The sequence below is a fragment of the Centropristis striata genome, chromosome 16 (genome assembly GCF_030273125.1).
Source record: "Centropristis striata isolate RG_2023a ecotype Rhode Island chromosome 16, C.striata_1.0, whole genome shotgun sequence".
Lineage (NCBI taxonomy): Eukaryota > Metazoa > Chordata > Actinopteri > Perciformes > Serranidae > Centropristis > Centropristis striata.
The window spans coordinates 19,508,606-19,533,771 of record NC_081532.1 but is presented as its reverse complement, the minus strand read 5'-3'; the positions used below and the strand labels follow the sequence as shown (position 1 = coordinate 19,533,771).

General features: G+C 39.8%; 1 protein-coding gene across 1 annotated transcript; it reads left to right on the top strand.

Moving 5' to 3' along the window:
- The first annotated feature begins 430 nt into the window (after positions 1 to 430).
- Positions 431 to 18,826, top strand: wdr43 (WD repeat domain 43). The gene is made up of 18 exons (XM_059353237.1): positions 431 to 671; positions 1,524 to 1,658; positions 2,431 to 2,552; positions 5,667 to 5,787; positions 5,952 to 6,070; positions 6,165 to 6,267; positions 6,504 to 6,568; positions 7,306 to 7,465; positions 8,430 to 8,516; positions 8,668 to 8,793; positions 9,306 to 9,452; positions 11,630 to 11,716; positions 11,923 to 11,954; positions 12,114 to 12,177; positions 13,389 to 13,502; positions 15,442 to 15,511; positions 17,237 to 17,301; positions 17,716 to 18,826. Exons 1-18 carry the CDS (start codon positions 465 to 467, stop codon positions 17,866 to 17,868), a joined length of 1,977 nt encoding a protein of 658 aa, XP_059209220.1. The 5' UTR covers positions 431 to 464; the 3' UTR covers positions 17,869 to 18,826.
- Positions 18,827 to 25,166: the final 6,340 nt, after the last annotated feature.

The following is a 25,166-nucleotide window of genomic DNA, read 5'->3' as shown; positions in this document are numbered from 1 at the left end:
TATACGAGCGTAAAAAATATACTTTTTTTAAATAGACAAAAATATACAAACTTAAACAATTTAAAGACTTAAACAATAAACACAAACATATGGAAATATACAGAATTACAAATTGTCTTAACAAAATATAACACCTCTAAGAATAAAGATATCTTACCTTTTTAAAAATTATTCAGACTTTTTTTTTTTTTTTTTTTAAAGCAAAAGCAAATAGAGATCCACAATCACCGCGACAATCAAACAGAGGTACCGGGGATAGCTCACTTTCCTTCCTGAGTCATTGCCGTTAAGAACTAGGTGAAGCTTTGGATGTTACGAGGAGCCCTGAATGCAGCATGACGGACGCTTGTTGTGTGGTAGCGGTAGCAGGAGGGCGGGGCTCCGACGCTCTACCGCGCATGTCCCCAGCGGTCCACACGTGGTTTGTGTAAACCACGCACGCAGACGCAAGCAGTGGCTCAGAAATGGCGGCCGATACTGGCAGCTCTGCGCTGCAGCTACCCTGCGTTTTTTCACCAAAATCACGACAGTACTTAGCATTGTGTGCCCAGGATGGCAGACTTCGCATTTGGAACACAGATAGTAAAACAGTTCACCAAGAATACGTGCCTTCAGCCCATTTGAGCGCCACTTGTATCTGCATAGCTTGGGGACCATGCCGGACAGTCAAGGTACGTGAGGCTGAATTCTCTGCTGTTAGCATCAGTAGCTAGTGAGGCCCGAGCAAGCAGTCTATGGTAGTTTCCTTTTAAAGTGCATACAATACAAATGAGAAAGTGTCAGTATTGCCAAATTAAATTTTACAGAAAGCGTGGAAGCTTCTGCTATGTGTTAATACTGACGCTTTCATGTATCCGACACAGACTTGGTTAGTAGGGAGCCACGTTAGCAGTTAGCTTTCAGCAGCTGCGCAGGACGCACATGTTAGCCCCACATGGTAGTGAAGAAAACATGGACATTATTTTAATTTGGTATTTCAGGGTGAATTAACTCCAAAGAACATTTATCATTAGTAAAATTATCTGACCATTTATTTTTTCAGTCTGTTGAGAACGTTAATACGGCAAATAAACCCGTTATTCAACTTAGCATTCAGCTTGAGAAGCGTGTGCCACCATGACACTTCTTCTAGTTCGAGAGGTTCAAAAAGTTTCACCCCAGTGCATTAACTAGTTCACCGTTTCACTCAAGTAAATATGTTTCGGTTGTGGCACAAATGTAAACTTTTAGTTGTAGTTATGTTTTTTAGTAGTGTCTCAAATGTGTGACCCATTTTACATTAGTGTCCACTACTTAAGAGGTTGTTGAGCATGCAAATAATGCAATTTTATTTCAGTTAAAATATTATTAAGCAGCAGTCAGAAAAAATGTCTTGTTTGCTGGTGTTGAATATTAACCCACTTAGTGGAATAAAGGAGCTTTTGATACAAGCAGAGATATTGCCTCCCAACTGGATCATTTCACATGTATCATTATTGGAAAATATTTAGGTAGGTTTACATGATATAGTGCTTTGTTTTCAGGAGGGGCCTCAGAGGAAGAAGAGGAAATCAGAGGCAGGGCAGGTGGAGGAGAAGGCAGACCTGTTGGCGATGGGCACAGCAGCGGGTACTGTGCTTATCTACAGTACAGCAAAGGGAGCACTGCACTGTACTCTGGTAAGTCTTAACACCTACATTCTGCATAGTGATTGATACATTAGGACGATTGAAGTCATGTAAAGATTTAAACTTTTGTTTCTTCCCAAGCCTTTTTGTGTTATTAATTATGGATATTTATTTACTTGGTCCATTTTCTAAAAAATGTAAATAAGTTACTTGAGCAAACAGACACTGTAAACAATAACAGTGCTAAGTAAAGGTTCCTATTAAGTTGGGAAGTTGTGTTAAATGTGTAAAGTTGTTTGATTTTCTCCGATGCAAAAAAATAAGATAACTATCATCATGAAAAGGCCAAATTGGCCGACCTGCTTTGGATAAACCACTAATCCTGGCTTGTAGACTACAACACAAATGACATAAAAGTTTAATTTAAAAACTTCACAATGTATTATATTCAGAACTATAATGTGCACTTCTAAAGACAAAATATCACCAGTTTGAACATGAAATTTACTGTCTTTGTAGTTTTCAAGTGAATATATGTCAAACAGGATGAATACATTATCACAATTTAATTATGGTAAAGACAATGTCCCGACATTTTTGGAACAGCCTTTGTACATCCTATAAAAGGGAAATTAAATTTAAGATGGTACAAATGTTGTTTTTGAGATTCCCAAAATTATATATTGGCCCATGGAGAACCTGGAAATTAATCTGTGTAAAAAAGAAAAACATTTTTTAAAAAAAATCATTAGTATTGTATTATAATAGTGATAATTTACCATTTGTGTACCCCTGCTAACCTATAATTGTCTGTCTCCGCCAGGATGGAGGCCACAGTGGAGGAGTGAATTGTGTCCAGTGGCACCCTGAAGACAGTTTATTATACAGCGGCTCAGATGACACAAACATCATAGAGTGGGACCTGCAGACGGGCAAGGCGCGAAGGTCTGTATCTAGTTTATTGGAGATAGAATTTAAAAATAATAAGGAATATTGTAGGAGGCGCTCCTGAGTCCATTCAGAACTAGTTAAACCAAACACATTTGCTAAATTGAGTAACAATGTTGCATTTGCTGTTAGATTTATGAGAAAATGGCATAGAGGGTTAATACAAAGTCTTGGAAGTTTGGAAAATGCTTAAGACTTCAATTTCGGGAGTATATTCCTTCCAAAAATGCTTGATTTTCATTATAATTGAGTGTTTGAACTTCACAATGACTTGGATATAAACCTAAAATCATTTAAATAGATGAAATGAAACTAATTTTTTTGTGGTCACACCAGTTGAGCTAACCTGATAAAATAAGTCCCCTGTTGATCCCTTGCTCTGGAAATTTGTTAGCATTAAATAATCCTAATCAAAACATTAAATAGAATTTATTAGGAACAGCTGGTTATATAAATGAAATAAACACATACATCGATTGCTTTGGGAATAAATTCAACTGGCAAGTTATTTTTAGCAATTGAATTTGTAGTAACAATTTGTGGGATAACAAATGCTTTGAAAATCTGGATATATTTGGTTTAGGGACCTTGAAAGTGCTTGAAATTTACTCTTAAAAAGCTGTACTAACCATGAACACATAACATCCAGAGGCAGCTTCAGTCAGAAATACTTTTTTACACTTTTACTGCATTTTTTTTCTTCTCCGTAGGTCTTGTTTAAATACAAAAACACACTCTGTACACTAGTATTACAGAGCGTCTTTTCAACTGCAAGCAATCTTTGATTAGTACAGACACAGGCTTGCAGAGGGCACATAAATCTGACAGCAGTTTCCTTTTTGCTGTTTTATCGAATGCCACCAATTAACGACAGAGGACATGACCTGCCTCCGGTGACATTTCTTATTGTAGCCGATGAAAGCAAATATAGCAACCAGGCAAAAATTAAGCCTGTAATCTAAATATTTCCTTTTTCAGTCCAAATATCCCCTTCTGTTCAAACTCAGCACAAATACCAACAAGGCTGACATGCTGTTCTAACAGCATTGTAAAACGTACAATGTGATTAATCTATCACTTTTCATCTTAATGTCTCTAATGACCCATGTACTGACTGGTGAAAACAATCTGCTCACTAAAGTGCAGCCCTTATTGCTCGACTGCTTTTTCTCAAAACTAATACTTTTATAATGTTTAGTCATATTAGGCATGGCAACAACGTTATAATGCAAAAACCCTAAACTTCTCCACCAATGGCAGACATCTGTATATGTTTGGAAATTGGAAGGTTGGTCTGGAACCGTTGTCGGAGAAAGTTTAGGAACAGGATTTGGTAGACCTCAATTCATCCCAACATGGACCAACAACAAAAGTCTAAGTGCAACTGTACTCAATGGAATGTAGGTCAAAGGATTTGCAAATCATTGCATTCTGTTGTATGTTTTTCAATGTGTCCCAACATTTTTGGATGCAGGGTTTCAGATTGACTGGCAGGTGTTTAAAATCATACAATAGATTCTGTTGCCATTGTTTATCCGTCAAACAGAAACGGCATTTGTTTGAACGACATGAACAATCCTTCAATGAAGCTTGGTCCCAGTTATGGACTCCCTCTCCACCTTTTAATGTACCAGGGTTATTTACTTGTGTATTCAAACAGGAAAATGATATTATAACCATAAGCAAACCCACCAGAAGTTACTTGAGTTTCAGTGATGAGAAAAAAAAAAGTCCTAAACCCATTTGAAGTGCAGGAGAAAAACATCACAGGGTTGGTATTGTTCTGTAAGTGACAGTGGGTGAAAATCCTTTTAAGAAAATGACAGACTGGCTGTTGGAGATGTTTTCATCAAGTCACTTCTGCAGAATGGAGTGCCAAAACGTATTGATTCTTTCTCACAGGGATATCTGTTTTGATTTAAAAACAAAGGCTGTCTTGGTTATTTATGGCAATGAATAACTATCAACTTTTCTATCGGTGCGCCATCTGTTTTGTTCTCATGGCTGTAAAGTTTCAGCTACTTTTTATACTGTCAAACAATCACCTCCCAGACGAAAACGTGCTTGTAGTTGGCTCAGAAAGAGTGTCCAGTACATGTTATTTCTAGACTTAAGTAGTCAGTGATAGGTCAGGCCCACGTTCTGGTTGTTGAAACTAATACCAGAGACGTCCGGACCTGACGCATCACTCACAAACAGTGCAATACACCAACAAGCCATAACATTGAAGGCTCGAACATTCTCATTCACTCTCACTGTATTTCATCGTAAACACCTTTTCTCTGCTGATGTAGTAGCCGCTAAGTCAGCAGGTAAAATCATGTCACCATGAATCCTGACTAGATGCCTATTTGTGGTCCGCAAATGGTTTGTATATTATTTGTGTAATGTATGCTCTTGAATATAGCTGTTAAGTTTCAGGCTTGTCACTTAAATATAAAGAAACGCTGTGATTGTAAACTCAACAGAGGAAGTGCTGCTCAGACCTGACAGCGGTGACCAAAGCAGTTGCTTCTGGTGCTCCTGATCTGGGTGAAAAAGTCAATAAAATAAACAAAATCCCATGAAATGCAGTTAGATGAGCCCAAAATACATTAACACATGCACCAACAGTTGTCATTAACCCTTTTCATACTGCGTTAATGCAAAAGTGCTGTAACAAGCTCTGCCGTCATTTCGCCATCGAACCTTAAAACTGGCGTCCACAGTCTGAATTGCCATTGACATCTGGCATTGTGGATGAGTGTAAGGACACGGTAGTGCCATTTAATAGGGCAGCAGCAATACGTGTACAATAAGCGACGAAGATCTGCCAGTCATGCTGTTTCTCTCTGCAGAGATTCTACAAACTCTGCAAAGTTGTTCTGCATTTTGCTGATTACTGTTGCACTCAAGTGAGAGGTGTGGTTTTGATGATGCGCTCCACTTTTCTTTTTACCTGGATGTTGGTCCTAATGTAATGCCTCTGTCACTCTCTGAAGGCGGCACAGAGCCGGGATTTCCCCCATTACGCCTCTTGGTCGTTCACATTGGAGGCGAAACATCAGAGGCATGAATATCTCTGCTTGAAACGGCAGTCTGAACAAGCCTTTTGTGACTTTGTTTCCACAGTAAGTGGAAGGCGGACCGTGCAGCAGTGACCAGCTTGTGTGTGAGTCCTGATGGCAAACTGCTGCTCTCAGCTGGTCAGATTATCAAGATGTGGGACTTGGACACCAAGGAGGTTTACAGGGTGAGTGTCTGGTTTCCATTCATACTTGTTGTCTTCTTAGACCAGGATCAACTATTCTGGATTTGCATGTCAGTCTGCTAGAAGCCACACTCTAACTGGTCCCAGTTTAGTTGAAGAGAAACAAGATTCGATTGGTCTGCTCTTTGTCATTGTTCCCTGTGCAGAAGTTCACAGGCCACTCCACAGCTGTGACGACCCTGTGCTTTGCCACCACGCGGCCTCCTGACAGCAACGGTCTTTATTTCCTGTCCGGTGCTGCACACGATCGGCTGCTCAGTGTTTGGTGAGTGTACACGTTAACAGCCAGTTATGTTGCTGTCAAGCTTCGATTGCCAGGATTATTTTCATGGAACTGACATTAAGTTGTCTCACTGCAGGCAAGTACGGGAAGATGGAAAGGACAAGAACTCAGTGGTGTCCTTCACACTGACGGACGAGCCACGACACGTAGACCTCGTCACGTCCAACAGCAAGGAAGAGGTCAGAGTGGACGAATGTCTCAACATTGCATTACTTTAGCAGACGTCTTAATGTACACCAGGAGTGTAACGATTAAATTGTTTGGAGAGAGAGCATGGAACTGAAGCAGTTGCTTAAAGCGCTGCTAAAATGTTTCCCTGTGGTGTAATTATGTTGGAGCTATACAGACATATTGCATTTTTTCTCTAACCAATTACCTTATGCAAATGTTTGTGTGTATTATTTGTTTTACACAGGCGGTGAGGTTGGCAGTGGTGTGTAAGGACGGGCAGCTGCATCTCTTTGAGCACTTTTTAAATGGGTAAGCTCTCAACTCAACTGTATGTTGTACGAGGCAACATATGTTAAATAACTAACGTAACTGTGAGAAACATTTGAGGGAAAAGCTATGTCTTTTGTTCACAAGACATTTTGTTTTCTACTCCTAAGTTTTAAACTTGTTCTCTCTCTGTCCAAACCTAAAACCAAACATTGGATATAATGAAAACCAGTGTGTAAACTGAAAGGACTCATTTGTTCAAGTTCAACTCTGAACTGCACAGGTGTACTTTTAGATGCAAAGCACCTCTGTGGAGGAAGTCATTATTTATCTGTTTAGTAGCTCACATTTGGTGTGTGTGCCCCCTCATGGCTGTTAGGGGACATTGCAAGACCAACACATGACCTGAATCAAGAGATATTCACTTCTCTCTGCAGTAAATCTTAATTTGTGTTGAACACTGGGTTCATACAAAGTATGGAAAATACTAATTTTAACAGTAATGATTTCAAGGTGAGAAATATGCTTGAATTTCAGTATAAATAAAAACAATGTTTGGGTTTCCCACATAATCTGGTGTTTCATTTACAGTTTTATATAAACTGAATTTTTTTGTGTTTAAAATAAATCCTCTTATCATATTTCTTGTCTCCTAGAGTGAGAGGTGGTATAAGCTCTAAAAAGCTGTATGAACCCTGTGAACAATAAGTCTAATCTACCACATTTTATTCACTGCTGCATACTAGCCGTGCTCATGGCGTGTCCAAACCTACACACAGGCCCTGTAAGAAGCCGTTGTCACCCTCGTGTACGGTGCAGATGACGGACACAAAGGACTCCCCGGTGCCAATCCCAATGCTGGCCGCTGCCCTGGGAACTGATGCACGGACTCTGCTGCTGGCCTACGGGAACCACCTCCAGCCAGTCATGGAGAAAGTGGTAAGTACACAATGAATGTGTGTTTAAGGATTAGACCACTATGAAGTGGTAAGCTTCTATAATCACACTTCTTCTCCATATCTGCTTTATATATATCTTAGGGCCGGGACTCGATTTAAAAAAAAATGAATCTAATTAATTAGAGGCTTTGTAATTAATTAATCGAAATTAATCGCATTTTAATCGCATATAAATATTTGAGAAGGACAGTGAGAAGTAATTTTTTTCACATGGATTTTTAGTATACCATTGAATAATGACTGAATACATAAGCTTAAGCAACAAAAATATTGTTTATTTTTGTTCAAGTCCAACAGACCAGTGCAATTTTTGCCATCAAGTGTAGCGATGGCATATTCAGACGCTAGCTGCTATAGGTTTTGCATTGAGGTGATACTTGAGGCTCGATGTGCTGCGGTGATATGCGAATTCCTTGTTGCATAGCAACACAACCATGCCCTTATCAGCGCTTCCATCCGTTCGTTTTTTGTAACAAAATTTCCCATCCATGGGGGCCAACCAAAACAGTCTCATCAGCTTCTTCGTTCATGTTCACTGTGGTTTGTTGTTTTCTGAACTCATGAACGTTAGTTGGTGCTCCAGTATAATCGGCCCGCCTGAAACTCATCCAGTGAGAAACGTTCCGCGGCGCAAAATTTTTTTTTTACCGCTTTAAAGTCCCGGCCCTAATATATCTGCTTTATACTATCTGATCTAGGTGTTCATCGACTGTACTAAATGCCAAACAGCATAAGTGATGTCTTAGCTGTAACTATCTGTCAGATTTAGTTTATACATTCCTGATGTTTGATGTCAGTCTGTATTGGTGAATTGTATAATTTGAATGTGTTGATCAGCTTTGGTAGCTTCAGAAAAATCCTGTTTGTATTATTATCAACATTTACATACTTTGTTGGTCACACCCTTGATTTACCTGCCATGGTCCTTCCTCCTATCTGTGCAGGAGATAGACACAGCAGAGAGACACGTCTGTTTGACTCGGGATGTTCACACCAGCTTGTCCCTTTCAATGGAGACCACAGTTTCCAAGGTAACAATCAGGTCCTATTTTGATTAATGAGTCAAGATGACCAGTATTGACTTTGCATGTTCTCCAGACCCTTTTAATGCTCCTATATCAATTCATGCTCGGCGGATACATTTTGAAAGATGAAAACCCGTCATTCTGCTTTGTGTTCCAGGTGAAAACCCCGATTGTCAATGCCAAGAGCAGAGTGTTGGTCCCAGGGCTTCCTGGTCACCAAGCCCCAGTGAAGGGAACCTCACAGGGATCAGAGAAGAGGAAAAAAGACACCGACACCAAAGAGGTGGGTTCAGTGTTGATGATGTTGCACCAAACCAGTGGCTCACTGCTTCTTTCCATTTCTCACTCTGATGGCTTTTTGGCTCAGACTCCAGACTATTTAATAAATACAAAAATGTTTGCACCACAGTGTTGGTGCAGAGATTAGTCTCACACTGATCAGAACAAGCCGGTCTTGATAAACGTGAACCAAAGGACCCATTTTTACTTTTTTAGAACAGTGTATCTGCAGCAGTAGTTGTGGACAGCTTCATGTATTTACTTAAATGCCTTGTTACATCTTAATTACTACATCTTCTTATTGAACAGTTTAATCTACAGGAGAACACATAGACTCCTTTCTGAAATCCACAAGATTCTGGTTACATTGGATAAAAAATGACTTATTCAAGTATAAAGTATTCTGCATAGTACTGCCCTGTTGGCTTTTCATGCTTTCACTAGTTTTCAGTGATGTGGTATTGGCGTTAAACTTCTGCCATTTTGTTGACCTGAAATAACTCTGTTCTCCTGTAGATGTCAATAGCAGAGCGACTTGGTGAAATCGACCTGTCCACAGTCTCCCAGAAGGGTGCTCCCAAGGGGACGGCCTCTTTACAGACGGACAACTTTGCGGTGCTGTTGGTACAGGGACTGGAGAGCAACGACCCCAACATCCTAAACGTAAGTGTTCTCCTCAGAGTCTGAGCTCTGAAATAAAACATTCAGCTTTGATAGATGAAAAACCAAAGTGAATTTCCTACGTTTGTTTTGCCCACAGATTTGGCTCATTTGCCATCCAGAAGGTTAAAAATGCATGTTCCACCAGCAAAAAGTTAAATTGATTTGGGTAGGAAAATTAATAACTGAATCCCTGAAACATTTTTCACAGTCTGAATGTTTGACCTGAATGTCCTGAATATTCCACTCATGTTGGTGCAATCAAGAGCCTCCACAGGGGTGAAACATCATGCAGAAAACATGGAAGGAATTTTATAATAAAAATGGAGTCATCTGCCCGTGAACAACAGGTGGTTTAACTCCAGGCACATTACAGTGAAAGAAAGCTTCCGTAACCTGGATACGGAATTTTTTTTGCTGTTACCTTCTGACAGATTAGACATGCTGTGTCTTTATTACATTCCACTGCCAGCTGCCTTGGACGTAGCCAATGCACCGCCCAATACTTAAATTAATCTCATTTAATTGAAAGTTAGCTCTGTGTTGATGATGTATTTTCTGAACCATTTTTGTTCAATTTAGAAGTTTAGAAATGGTCAAATTCAGTTGTCAGCAGTGTGTAGACTTGTCCTCTTCATTTACTTATGTGAAGTGAATTTATAGAGTTAATCTACTTTTTTTTAGTTGATTTAAAAAACCTTTCATTCTTTCTTTGAGAAAAAGAACCAAGGTATTATCTTAACCGTGGCTCAAACTGAGGTCTGAACTGTGCTTTTGGAGAATTGTGACACTCCCATCATGTTCCAAAAAAGTAGCCAAATAAAAAAAGGTTCTACCGAGTGAAAATGTGATGCACAATTCAGAAGACAAGTAAGATTCAGTAATAAGAACTCACTAGAACTTCCTGATGAATGTTATTTTCATGGGGAGATGTAACTTTTTCCACCTTGTCCCAAGCAATACTGGGCTCAGTCTGAACCTCCCTGATATCTGAGCAGTGGTCACAGGTAATGCAGCCTGCTGCCTGAAAGCATACAGAGAGTTTCAGAAATGTGTGATGCCCAACAGTGTGCATGTGACCCATCTCTGCCATGTCATCAATCTGCTGGATGAGACGTGCCAGCACTTCAAATACTGCTCCTGTCGGGGAGATCTGTCTCCTACAGACAAAGGTTCCGAGCAGTAACCACCAGATGAAATATCATGCAGAGCATGTCCATCTGCTGGCACAAGATTCATCATCCAAGGAAACAGAAGAAGGTGCACGCCCTCACAGTCAAGCTCATCTCCTAACTGATGATGCTCTGACAGTCCTGGAAGAATCCACCCTCCCACAGCAGTTTCTGCACACAATGTAATGTAGGCTTTGGAGTTGTGAATGGGATGGCCAAAGCATGTGGGTATGGTGCCAAGACAGATGAGCTACTGAGAAAGACGGGGATTCAAGAGTCTCACTCCACCTGGCTGTCACAAAGTTCTCTAAGCACCAGGACACACATCCAGCCAAAAGAGGTCTACAGGCTAGGTTAGAGTGTTTGATCCCTGACATGCTCCAGCCATGAAAAAGTAGATTGAAGCCTTCACACAACCAAACTCCCCCCGGCGAACCCATCAGCAGAGCTTAGTGGAGAATGGATTGCCTATTAACCGTGTGTGTGCAGGGAGCCCTTCACACCTGGTTTGGAACTTGTTGAATCCTGGAGGGGGCCCCTGAGTGTGAGACTTCTGAGGGTTGCAGGGGTGACAGCGCCCTACTTCTACTTCCCAGTCAGCTCAGTCGACAGAGGAGCTGCAGCAAGTACAAGGCTCTCCTCGCAGATAAGCAGGAGGCACTCGCCGAGCTCAACACAAAGAGGCCGACAATCATGCACTCGAAAAGAGATGTCTGTGAAAGATGAAAGACACAAAGGCAGAGCTCATCAAGCACTTCCACAAGTTTAGCCTGGATTGCACCAACAGATTTTCATTTTTTTGTTTCATTTATAATGTGAAGCACCTGATGTTACAAAATTATGGAATGTTTTGTTTTTTAACTGTATTAAAGCACTTTATTTTTAGTTTATTTAGTTTTGGAAACCATCACCCTGGCTGGAGTTTTTCCACATTGGTTGCATGTTTTTTTATTTTTTGTTTTATTTGTGAACAGTATTCACTCAGAATTTCCCTTTTCTCTCCCACAGAATGTCCTCCAGACTCGTAAAGACATGGTGATAAAGAAAACAGTTGCTCGGCTACCCCTCCCTGCTGTTTTACCTTTGGTGGAAGAGGTGAGTCAGTTTTTCTGTGCCATGTTCAAACCGCTCCATATTCCTCTGTGACACATGTCAGGGTTCATTCCTTTGTTTGTCTTCTCTGAGCTGCTTTACGCCGCACATATCGGATGTCACTGTGAGGATTTCTGAGTGAACTTCTGTTAACTCAGTTCAATGATTTACTGCAGCTCTTAATCAGCTCTTTATCTCTTTTCCTGTAGCTCACAAAGAGGCTCCAAGGTCACCCTTATGCGTAAGTCGAAGCATTTAATTGGCTTCAGTTGACCGTGTTTGTACATATAGACATAGGTCACCAATTCAGGCAGTGATTTTTGATGAGCCCCAATGTGTATATACAGTAAGGCTCTTCTGGTTCCCACTTGACAGTATATTAATTTTCTCCTCCCTACAGGGCGGTTTTAATGGTACGGTGGCTCAAGGCTGTGCTCATGCAACACACATCATACCTGGCATCGGTGAGTCCACTTTACCAACATGTCATTGTGCCCGTACTGCTGCTGTGAGGCCACCAGACTCCTGTTTTTGGAGCTTGTTGGACTTGTTCTGCAACGCCTTCTGTTCAGATGCACATTTAAGGCTCTCCACGGTCTAAACGGTGCATAATGTGATTCCCCTAACGCAGCACACGGCAGTTTAAACAACACAAGCATACAAACAAACACACAGCATCCTTCTGTGCATAGCTCCTTCCTTTGTCAACATTTATGTTTTAATCTTATTTAGATCTACAGCCATTACCTCCACCACACAGCAGAGATTAGGCATCTGTCCGCTTGTGTTACTACGACCAAAATATCTGTATAACTACCAGTTAAGCTATACCAGGGTGTCCATTTACCCTGCACAGTGCTGCTGTCCCGTAGCACCATCAGTCTGCTAATATTTTGATTTTCAAATGACAAATCGTAATGCTGCATTGACAACACTGCTATCATATTAAACTAGATCTCAGGAATAAATAGGTACCAAACATGTCATGATGTCTTGTCAGGAACAGGAGCGTAATAACACTTGCCCTTTACATTTTCAAATTGGTCCCTTGACCTCTGACCTCAAGATATCTGTATGAAAAGAGGCTATGTGGTTAGCCTTGACTCTCCCCTTTTACAGAAATGTCAATTTTATGCTAATCCCATGAAGTTTTCATGCAAACAACCTCATGTGATTTTCCCCAGTGTAATTTTCACTAAACTAAAATGATGTATTTGAATATTTCTGCACACTGGGGTCCCTAAACAGCCAGTTTCGAGAACAGAAGTGCTCCCCTTTCCAAAGTTTGCTAAACCAAATCACAACATGGATTTTACTACGGTGTTCCTCAAGGTCTTGATATATTTTGGAAGATTTCCATCAATTCTTGAGTGGTTAAAATTGTTTTTAACCACTCAATAGTGTTTTTATTGTTTTTTATTTTTTAAACAAATCTGTACACCAAAAAATGCTGCATCTACTTATAAGACATAATTAAGCATTGGAAATTACTTCATATACTTCAAACATAATCTCCCAGTATTAACATTTCCATATGCGCCTTAGCAAAGCAGTGTTTTTTCCAGATTTATGACCAGAAAAACTGAGTGCTGGCTTGTGCTGCTGAAATGGGTTTTTTTGTTTGTTTGTTTTGGGTGTTTTTTTTTACCTCCAACTGATCTGTGTTTCCCAACAGCTGCCAGACCTGGTTACCCAACTGGGAGTGCTTTATCACATGATTGAGAGCAGAGTCAAGATGTTCCACAAGCTAACGAAGCTGCATGGGAAACTCTATCTCCTAATGACACAGGTAGGTGTCACCATGTACACAAATCTGTATCTTGTACTAGATATAATGGGTATGAATTGGGTCTTAGGGTGTGTTTAAATCCCCTCTTGGATGCGTAGTGCCAAAATAGCACCCTCAAAGTGCACAATGCTCTCCCAGCTCACGGTTTTAAACTTGACTGTGAACTCCTGAGCTTCACCTGTGTGCTGAAAGGATTTCTGCATTTGGTGCACTTAAAACAGGCACTGTGGTATCAAAATGATCTTTCATGCTGAAGTTCACTGCCTTTCTCTCGTCCTGTAATGTTCTGGATACATCACTGTTAGAGTGCAGAGTGCATTGAGTAGTTTTGTGCAACGCTGCTAGTACCAAAAATGTCTAAAATGTTGAAAAACTTGACAGGGGTTTAAAGAGTGAGCAGTTGATTTTGTGTCAGCAAGTTACTCTAGTGGATATATTGAAGAGTGCATATTCTGCTCAGCTTCACATTCATGTTTTTTACTTGAATATGTTTGCTCACTTTAATGTTCAAAAGACACATTTTCTCTTTATGTTGGAATATACTTGAATTTACCCTTTAGTTTAGTGTCTCTTTAACCTTCTATACTGCAAAAATACAGTTCATAATGGAGAGAATGTCAAAAACAATCGGGCCTTAACTGATTTTCAATTTTCTTTATAATTCATTTTTAAAAACTGAATACATTTTTCAGTCTGCTGGTATTATTTTTAACCTTGAGTTTTGGCTGGTGCTTTCCAACCCAGTCCTCAGGCACATCTGTCCCACAAGAACTGCTGCCCGTTCCAGAAATGCAGAGCTGATGGTTGTAACCTTGTGGCAAAAAGTTCTTTTCACGTCCTCTTGGATGCTGCAATCTGTTTATGAAAATGGACAAATATTCTTCCAAACACGTTTTAGCTCCGTCCCCGACATCATCACACAATAAATTCAGACAAAGACGCATCTGCGCGGTTTACAAGGACAAGGACCTACGGGGACGATTATCAGTTCCCAAAATGCAAAGTTGACAGCTTCTGACCTTCTGGAGAAAGCAGTCAGCAGGCGATCTGCTTGAGAGCAGTGTGCACCGATGAATTTGCACCATTAAAATCACTGTTGGAGCTGTCTCTTGTAGAGGTCCTTTTTATTTTTCCAGAAACAATGCATGTCAGTGCCTTTGCTCCACTTCTGCTCTGACACACCTAATCCAATGAAGGTGTCAGGAAAATGTAGAGTCGCTGATTGGATCAAGTGTCCCAAAACAGGACTGAAAAAAGCCTGTTTGCTTTAAGGACCGGGCTGATGAACAAACACAGTAGCTATATTTCCATTAAAGTCTGAGCAAAATTTTGAAATGTTGAATTAAAGTTTGTTCCAAAATGTATAATAAATAAATAATAATATAATAATATATAATAATAATATAATATATATAATAATAATAAATAAAAATAAATAATAAAAATAATAAATAAAATAATATAATAAATGTTCCAAATTTGCATAAATGCAAATTTGGAACATTTCCATCAACTGGTTTAGAGCACTTAGCAGAACTTATTCAGCGTTTCCATCTCCCATTTAGCTCATTCACTTTTTTTTCTGAAAAAGACAGAAGCCACCTCAAGTGAGCATAAAAACATTTTTGTGCATCAAAAACATTTTTTTCATCACACTGGTGTTTCCATCAATCTTTTGTCATGCGAATCTTCAAAATGTACAAGAAAATTTGCTGATGGAAACAGTTTTTATCTTGCAGATGAGCAGAGTACAAGGCTAACATTCATTAATGTGAGATCAGTGTGATCTTTGTTAACCTAAACATGGCTCCATATTGCATAACATGCCCTTTTTTTTGTGACAGTGAATTTAATTAAAAAGTGACATGGAATAGAATCATGGTCTGCACATATCCTTCATTGGATCTCTAATACTGGATGGCTTCCCTTTCACCACTAGGTGGCGACAAGTGACAGCAGCAACAGGGTGACAGATGTTGACCACACAGCTAAGCTGGTGTATGAAGAAGGTGAGTGTTTGTTCTTATGTCCCTCTTTATGTTCAGCCTTACTAATCCTCTGTTTGCCTGCTGCCCTGATGCCTTTAAAACCTTCTTCCTCAGTAGCAGCACAGTTTGTTAGTCTCTTCAGATGTGGAGTCACAGTGTAGGTCATGCTATCAGGGCCAGCAATGATTCAGTGTGACGAGTGGTGTGAGTGGCAGCTGACTGAAATAAAATTATCTCGTTTTGACGTCTAGCTCAGTTGTACATTTGAGCTGCGTGATTGACAGGAGTTGCAGTGCAACAGGTCATACTGATGCTGCCCTGACAGACTAATGTTGTCTGATTATTCTGACTGGCATTCATTATCTCAGTGATTCACCTCAAGTCATTCAGGACTCTTCATGAAGTCCGCGCTGAATCAGTTGAGATTTATGAAGCCAGCGTTGGCCATCATGCAGCCACTCTTGGCGATGCACCGCACGCAAACATGACTCCTGTTGCCTGGCAACCTGACCGGCAGCGTTCAGATCCTCCCCTTTGAGCGGAACAACAAGGCCCCGCTCTGTTCGCTCTCATTTCTCATTACCGTACTGTATAAGACGCTTTATTGAACCACGTAGAAAATTGGCTTTCATGAAATAATTAAACAGCTCTTTGAGTTCCAATACCCCTGTCAGTGGTCCAGGATGTGAAGGTTCATTTAAAACAGAAAAGTTCATAAAGAGAACTGATGAACAGGAGGTTGTTACAGTCCTGTGTGGATGCTGATGTGCACTGGGCTTATTATGGCTCCAACATGGGAATCTGACAGGAAGATGGGAAGCTTCAGACTTCAGTCTACTAAGTCAGGTTGTGTGGACAGTAACAAACTGTTGTTGTGCTCTCATTGAAGTGGTTGTTGTTGTGTAGGTAACATTCATTTTGAACTGACTAACACTTTTCTAACATGAGTAGCTGGTGAAATGTCTGCCATAATGCAGTATCACATTAAGGCCTGTGTAAATGTACAACAGTCTCACAGATAATGGAATGTTAAAGAAAAAAAATAAATGCCTTTTTTTTTGTCCCGATTGAATTGAGGTTGCATGTTCCAGTAACGGTAATAGGCTTTCAAGTATGTTTCATCCTCCACTGTATTCCTGCCACTTGTCTTTCAGTGGGTATGTGTGCATATCCATGTTACCCAACATGTATTGTTGGTAAAAGCCCCTTAAATGTCAATTAGCCTGTATTGTGTTATTTGTGATTGTGGCTCAGGAACAAACAATTTCCTCTCTGCTGAGGCTGTTCCCAAGAAATTACATGTTCCATGTTCTTTTTGTTATAATTACCTCTGCCTTGCTTTCCTTTTCTACAACATACAAGCATATTAACATTATGACACACTGTGTTGGAGTATTTAGTAATATCTTTATAAAAGTCACTGTTGGCTGCTGATGATGTCAGGCTGACCTAATAAGGCAGGTAGCCTCAGCGAATCATATTGACATTCCTCCCTCCTGCTCTGCACAGTTGGTATTGTAGTCATAACCAAACGGACCCGCTACGGTATTGAAATGCAAATATCTGCCGTCGCTCGCATGATATTTATACATAAGAGAGGGCATGGGAGGCTTTTTCCTTTCTCTTCATCCTCGCTGTGGTTTCCTCCTGTGGGAGGGGTTGTACCAGCATTGATGTGCTGGAAACACTTTTTTTTTGCAGCAGCATCAGTTGATGGATTTGTTTTCCTTTGTGTGCCCTTTACAGAATCATCTGATGAAGAGGAGGCTTCTGGTGACGAAGGTCTTCCTGACGACGGCGACGACTCTGATGTAAGTTATGAGAAACTGGCAAGTCGAGACAGATCTACAAGTGTCTGTTCAAAGAAGACATACTACAACTAGGGCTGACACCTCCTGGTTGGTCGGTTGATTAGATGTTTCGTGTGTCCACCAAAGCATTTTGTCCCAGCCGAGAAAAACAGGCATTCTTCTGACACCAACTTACTGATCTCTAGAGAGCTCTGAGAGGGGCAGTGTTTTTTTTTTTTTTTAGCTGAGACACTGGTCAGAATGCAGAATATCCACATAAATACAAAAAACTTCCTATGGATGAAAGCAAAGATGAAACTGGGAGAGAAGAAGAACCGGCTGTACTGCCGTACTGTTGCTGCTGTACAATAGTCCAAGCTCACGAACCATGCTTTTATTAGACTGTTTATATTTTTTTCTTTTGCTCTTTCTCAGAACTGGGAGGAGGAGGAGGAGGCGACAGAGGAGAAAATGGAAGAAGACAAGAAGGATGAAGCAGACGAGGAAGAGGACGACCCAGACAGAACAGATTCCAAAGCCAACGGAGAGGAAGACATGGAGCATGAAAACGAGAGCGAAGAGGAGTGAGAACAAATGAGGAGAAATGCCAATCATACATTTAAAGGATGGACCTGAAAGAGTTATATATACTTTCATTTTATTTTCATGCTTTTGATTTTATTATCAGAACAAAGTATGGTTTTACAAAACAAGGGACACATGGTGTTGAAACGTGGGCAGCTCGGCCCCCTGCTTCACCACAACACTGTTCAGCCACAAGGTTGGTGATGTCATACCCCCCCCCATCTTTTCCCCATCTGAGGAACAGATGCAGCATTTTGTGGAGGAGGGCAAAACATTCTGCAAAATGAAATTCATGCAAGTTCCCCTTCTGTCAGTCCAGTCTGCATCCCAGCTCTATAACCTGATTGTTTGCATTGAAAATGACTGAATAAATCTTTCTGTGGCGTTCAGTTTGCCTACACTGCAATCTGCATTCCAAATTTTATGTTATGTAATAAATAGTATTAATAGAGTATATTGTATGACCATCTTAACAGTAGACGAGGCAGCACTCTGATCAGTTTATATTAAAACACCTCTGTAGGCCATCTGGTACACGCCTTGTTATTCAGTGCAGGTGTAGAGTTGGGATGCAGGGCCCTCATACAGGGCCCCCAGCTGTTTGTTGTACAGAATAGTGCTCAATTCAGAGGTGGATACATCATGTCCCCACACTGTAAATCTGTATGTACAGTGAAGTGTTTGTATGAGCTCTTCCCTCTACAGCTATCCCCCTGAAATGCTTGGGATTAAATGAATCTCTGTAAAGTCTCTTGAATGTTGATTTTTTTTTTTTTTCTTTTTTAATATTGTTTACTGATTTGTTGCAGCCCCCTTGTTTTCCTTGTCTTCTCTTTTTGTGCGTTTAATATTTGGACATGCCCTGATGTCCACTGCCTTGAACCCATAGTCACAGCAGCAACAGAAAAAAAGAAAATGTGAACTTTGCTCAAATAGGTGAATAAATGGGTTTTCAAAACGGCTTGCTGTCTGATGGGGACGGGGGACGGGTAATAAGACACATGAAGGGGCCAAATCAGACTACACAGAAAGTTGGCATTTTAAACTGCCCGTTATAATTTTTAAAGTAACGAAAGTTGTTCACATGTAGTTGAAGAGTGTGTGATACGCATACAATTCTGTGTAATGGTATATTTTCTAAAAATAATTGTGATAACAGAAGAATGTGCTTTTGGCTAATCCAGTAAATTAAATAATTGACAAAGGTACTTAATTACATCATTGTGAGAATATAAAAATCCAATATTGCCATAAAGCATTTCAGCACTAAGCACAAAGTCCCGATGCATATATGAAAGGGGTCCTGTAGATATTACAGCATTCATGCTGTGGAAAAATATCTTAATGGCTGATGCATTTGTATCATATTGTTCAGGCTTGTTTGCCTATACTCCCAGAAAATGAAATCTTTAATACAGTTTTCTTGAGCTGTAAGTATATCAGTTGATTTCCTCACATTTTAATGGAGAAAACTTGAAAGAACTCTTCAAATAGAACATAAATCTTACTCCCGTTTAATTTAAGTGTTGAATGTGCTCATTCTTGCCCCTTGTGGCTGTTGAGGGAGAAACAGAATGAATCATGTCTGAAGTTGCTCACAGCTCAATGAGCTCCATCGCCTTCTCCAGGAACTGCATCAGGATGACTACCGGTTTATCGCTAAAACATTGGTATGTATCCAAAATAAACTGATTTAGCTGTGATTTAATTGCAATAACCAGATGCAAAGTATGCAGAAATGACTACAGCATGATGCCGATGGGAAAGAAGTCTAAATGTTATACTTTCAGGTCTCTCTGCAAGATGACAAGCAAACAACTTTTAAAAAGCTTGTTTTTCGAATGGAGTTCAGGGCGATCAAGACTGTGCTGCTACTACAGCATATACTCAAAATAAACTCATTTTCCTGTGATTTAATTGCTATAGGTGAATCAAAAGGATGCCGAAATAACTACTATAACCTGCAGAAGGATAAAAAGTCTGAATTCATGCTTTGTCAGGTCTGATTGCAGGACGGATCTCAGATCAACCGTAGCTGTGCCATTCCTATTCTCAAAGTAGGGGTGTGCCATATCGTATCGTTCACAATAATCTCGGTATATTTTTTTAATGGTTAAAAAAAATGCATATCATGATATTGGCAACGTTCTTACTTCTTCATGTAGTGGTTAAAGTTGTTTTAATCACAAAAAGCTACTTACTCCCTGTCGCTAAACACATGCAGCTTTCAAAATAGGAGCACAGTGTGTTAAGAGAATCCACCACAGAATTTACAAGAAGACTGTCAAAATAAGATGCCGTAAATAAAACATACAAAAACCTTTATTCTCCTTTACAAAATGTCAATAAAAATAACCATTTAGGGGTTCCAGGGGCATATTTTAATGTTTGCTCATACTCAAGAGTAAACATTTTTGTATTTGGAAAATGTTGAGATTTGCACTTCAAACAACATTTTAGATTTTTTATTATTTATACAGAAAATAAAAACATATTTTCTATATATTTTTAAGTATTTCCTAATATCGTCAAGAATATCATTATCGCAAAAATAGCCTGCAATAATATATAATGATATTCGTTTAGGGCTATATCGCCCACCCCTATCACAAAGCCTGGGAGAGATCTGCACTCGGACAAGCCCAAATGCTGTGGAGAAAGCTCTATTTTTCGGGGTGTTAAGTCATAACCACTATAACATAACACAACTATTACAGGTAATAGCAGTACATGGTGTAGTGAAGTGTTTCAATGTGACCTTAAAGATTCAAGGGGCAGACAATATTAATAAAGGTGAATGTATTTTCAAACTTTGAAATCTGTTGTTGTTGGCTTTGTTTTTGCTGTTTGTGTTTATATCTGCTCCTGAATCTTACCTCGTCATTTATTTTAAGTGTACCTCCCTGCCAGCGATCATATAAAATATCAAAATTTAATTTGGAAAATGGAGTGAATTTATGAATTGCAGGGGGAAAGGATGCTCCCCGGTGTTCCAGCACCACTTTGTGATTTAGGCTGACAAGGTAGGAGGCTCTGAATGTTGAGCAAAGTGCCTCTGTGGTCCTGGTCATTTCACACAGAAAAGGATGACTATCCATCATGCATTCACCGCTTGGTCTTTGTTCTTCTCTGAAGGAGCCTGGAGCTGCATACCAACCATCTCATGTCATGAGTGCAACAGAGGATTTGGGAAAGTGCAGACATGCCTCGGGGTTGTATATTGATATCTTTCAGCCGGGGAGCTGTCTTTGACATGAGTGAATGGCATCTAAAAATTGTGTTTTTAATAGCAAATATCAGCAGTTACACTCACAAACAGGCTTTCTACGCTGCCTGTAACAGCTGAGCGAGTCGACCATGATGGAGGTGATGGAGCATGAGTTCTTGGTCCCCTGGTGGGAGTCCGCAGCTATGAGACTTTTACAGTTAATGATGATCTCCTCACACAGAGCCACATCACCAGTGAAGCCACGGTTACTTTAGTAAATCTGGGTGTTTTTCAAGAAATTATTTTTCATAAAGGAGGTTTACAGACTGAAGTTACTATGACAATTCATCCCTCCTGTGCAACCTGGTTCAAAGCGTTTCATAAAGCAGGATTACCCATTAGACCAGGAACCTGTTTCAAAAAGCCAGTTTACCAAATATGCCAGGCTTATTTCAGCAAAGTCAACATAGTTTCTATGGCAATGCTGAAGAAGCAGTTATATTTGCTTTATATTTTCTCACTTATTGAGGAAATTGTGTTTTCATACACCATACATATTAAACACACCTATATTATATATATATATATATATATATATATATATATATAGTTTCTACCGAAATGCTGAGGAAGTAGTTATATTTGCTTTACGCTACGGCAGAGGTCAGCAACCTTTATTGACAAAAGAGCCACTGTTGCTTCTAAATAGAGAAAAAATGTTGAAATGGAGCCGCAAACCTTATTTTAACCCTTAAAATGACCATAAAACAGCCTACTAAGTCTAAATTAGCCTACCAGCATTACTAATAGGTCATAATGAGCATTTATTGATATGATTTTGTCAGGAAGCAGCGTGGAACCAAAAGGGTATATAAAAGGCTGGACAGAAATATACAAGAAATATCTCACGAGATTTGGAATCGAAAGCTAGACTCGCTAGACTTGAAGTTGACAAAATTTTGAGGTTAAGAAGCCAGGCCTTAGACTTTTGTAACCTATGATGCACATATAAGTTGACTAATATTTAAAAAAAAAAAGTCATATAATGTCATATATAAGCCCACGTTTTTCCAATCGAAGAACACAAATGTCTTTGAGTCAACAGGGCCTACACTAATGTTAAATAAAAAAGAAATAAATGTTTCATTTATCGTATAAATGTTTTGGTCACAGCCAAAGGGAGCCACTGCAGACGGCCTAAAGAGCCACATGTGGCTCTGGAGCCGCAGGTTGCCTACCTCTGTGCTATGGCAATGCTGAGGAAGTAGTTATATTTGCTATATGCTTTCTCACTTTTTGAGGAAATTGTGTTTACATACACCATACAAATTAAACACACCTGTATATTTTCTTAGTGAGCTTCACTTTAAGCTGAACCATAGTTACAGTCAATCAACACAGTTTTTCCTCCCATGTCCTGTGTAGCACAGGACTTTTATTTTGAAGAACCACTAGAGCATGACTCATGCATAGCCACAACGACAGACAGTCTGAAGAGCACAGGGGACATAATGCACAACGAGGCTGGTATCATTTTTCTCAGCACAACCTTATCGACTGTATATGACGTCATAATTCATTTTTCACTTTGACTTACTGGATCAAAATTTTAAACCAGAAAAAACAAGACATGATATTCAATTTTCAAAATTATGTTGTTTTTTATTTCAAAACACAGTCATGCTCAACGGATAATTTTAAATGTTGTAAATGTGAACACAGGTTGCAAATATGACATCTTAAAAGGCAAATGTAGGTATATGATGCCTACGTGTGTTGAGTCAGCAAAGGTAATGTTAAATGAGAAAAGTTGATCTAAGAGGAGAATAAATATTTGAACACAATACTGAATGTCTGAGAGCCTAACTGCAATATTAAATTGTTAAAAGTGTCAAAGGGTGCATGGTTTTTGTGTTCATATTTACATTAAAAAATTGGCAAATACCAATTCATAAGAATGCAGGAACTGAAGACACTCATGTTTTCCTCGGGGAGGATCTCTAGAGCCTCCACTTAATATGTGTCCACTCCAATGTCTGACATGAGCTGCACTTCTAGTGTATTTGAGCTCAGTCTCTAAGGTATCTACACAGACTTCCACTCAACATACAGTGTGTGCTTCTGAAAGCACTGCAATTAAAATAAGACTAATGATGAGCCTTTTACCCATGGCAGTAGCATTTGTTCAGTCTTTATAAATGTAATTCAAAGAAACTTAAAGAAACAGACACAGAAATAAAAAGACTTAATAGAAGCGGGCAGACAGCTGATATAAATGTATTTAAACATTATTTCCACCATATGGAGTCTATCCTGTCAATTGTACAAACCAAGAATTTACATCCAACTGAACTTTTACTGAGAAAATGTTACATTTATTTTCCTGCTGTCAAATAAATAATTTGTCTAGGATCCTGTTTGATGTTTTAAAATCATGTCAAATCTCTCACATCTTGTACAATATTTTTTAGCACTGACAAAGAGAATATACATTATAGGGCTTGACATGTTTACAAGCAGAATGTTGCAACAAATTGAGTCAGCAGAGTAATCTCTAAATTGTGTTAAAGTCTGGCAGAACTGGATGCCAAAAGTTTTATGCTTCATAATTTGCAGTAATGTTGTTAGTTTTATTAAATGAATCTCCATCATTACTTAGTGTGTTTACACCATCCATCTTGTTTTTGTTGTTCAAAATTGGCGGTTTCCCACCTTTCTCCACTTGTTTATTATGACGTAATAGGTCGTCGGGAAAGGGGGCTGTATTAACCCGCTGAAACTACGCATATCGCCACCTATTGTTAAGGAGGACACGTTCCGTCAGTTATTCAATTTTCTCAGTTGCATGAAACTGGGACAAAGACAGAGTCCGATTAGACACCCAAATCAATTTTTAAGCATAGCTCAATTAAACTGCATGTAAACGCACTGACTGATTATCTGGGTGTCTTAATTGGAGTTGGAGAACTAACACGTTTTTACATGCACTTCAGTTGTCCAGTTATAATCGGATTAAAGCAATAATTCGTTTTTTTCGAGTGTCATGTAAACATAGTAAGCATAGTGACATTCACCGTTCAGCTCTGCACCCTCCTGCTCATTCCTGCAGCCAGTACCTTTCAGCTCCTCCCACCGCATCAGCCAGCTCCACTCACCTGTGCACCCAGCTGCCTCTGATCACCAATCAAGCCAGTAAATATTATAACATATATTATTAATAATGAGAATAATAATAAAGCCGTGCTTCACACACACATTGCCAGATTGTTTGACGATCTCATGCAAGACTTTCCATTGGACTGCTTTTCTATTGCCTCTGACTCACCTGCTATGTTGACTCCCTGGTAAACGCCTCAGTCTTCTGTCTCCGACCATGAGTGCTATCTCTGCTCCTCCTGGTTTCTGTCGGCCTGCTCCAGCGGCTGTTTGGCTTCTTCCTGCCTTGACATTGCCAAGTGAGAAGTGAGTTTACCTGTACATACTTACCTGCTGGCTTCTCGATCCCTCGCTTGGCTCTCATCTACTCACCTACAGCGTCGGCTGCCACAAGGTGTGTTCTGTTGTGTTTATGTGATACCCACCTCGCTGTACTCACCTGTTGGACGGCTTGGCCTGCCTCGCTTCGGTCTCCAAGCCCTCCCCAGACCCATCGAGACTCTAATCCGTTTTGCTGGATTGAACTGTGCTGCCACTTACCTGTCTGCTCCTGCCGTTGACAATAAGTCATTACAAACTGTTCCTGCTGTCGGCTGTGCTGCAATTGGGTCCAAACCATACCTGTTACAATTACTATGTTTAATGTGTTTCACTGCAGCTGTCTTCCCTCCAGATATGTTTAAGAGCATCCAAAAATACCGTACTATGATTACTATTTTGCTTAACATGGTTTTCTCATGTCAGTCAGGGACACTCATCATAGATTTAACCATTTTTTGCGACAAATGGAAATACAGTTAGACTTGGCGGTGCTGAAGGTTTAGTTACAGAGTGCTCCCTGGATTTTGCCAAGCAGCAATGCTATGCCAAAACAGGGAGAGGAATGCAGAAACCCTTTTAGAGGGGCCTCTAACAAGACATTACAACCATTTCTTAA

Excerpts from the sequence above, each read along its gene's own strand:
- wdr43 (XM_059353237.1), top strand. The coding sequence starts at position 465 with ATGGCGGCCGATACTGGCAGCTCTGCGCTGCAGCTACCCTGCGTTTTT. Across the intron at positions 12,178-13,388 it reads ACACATCATACCTGGCATCG|CTGCCAGACCTGGTTACCCA; the intron begins GTGAGTCCACTT and ends GTTTCCCAACAG. Across the intron at positions 15,512-17,236 it reads TAAGCTGGTGTATGAAGAAG|AATCATCTGATGAAGAGGAG; the intron begins GTGAGTGTTTGT and ends TGCCCTTTACAG.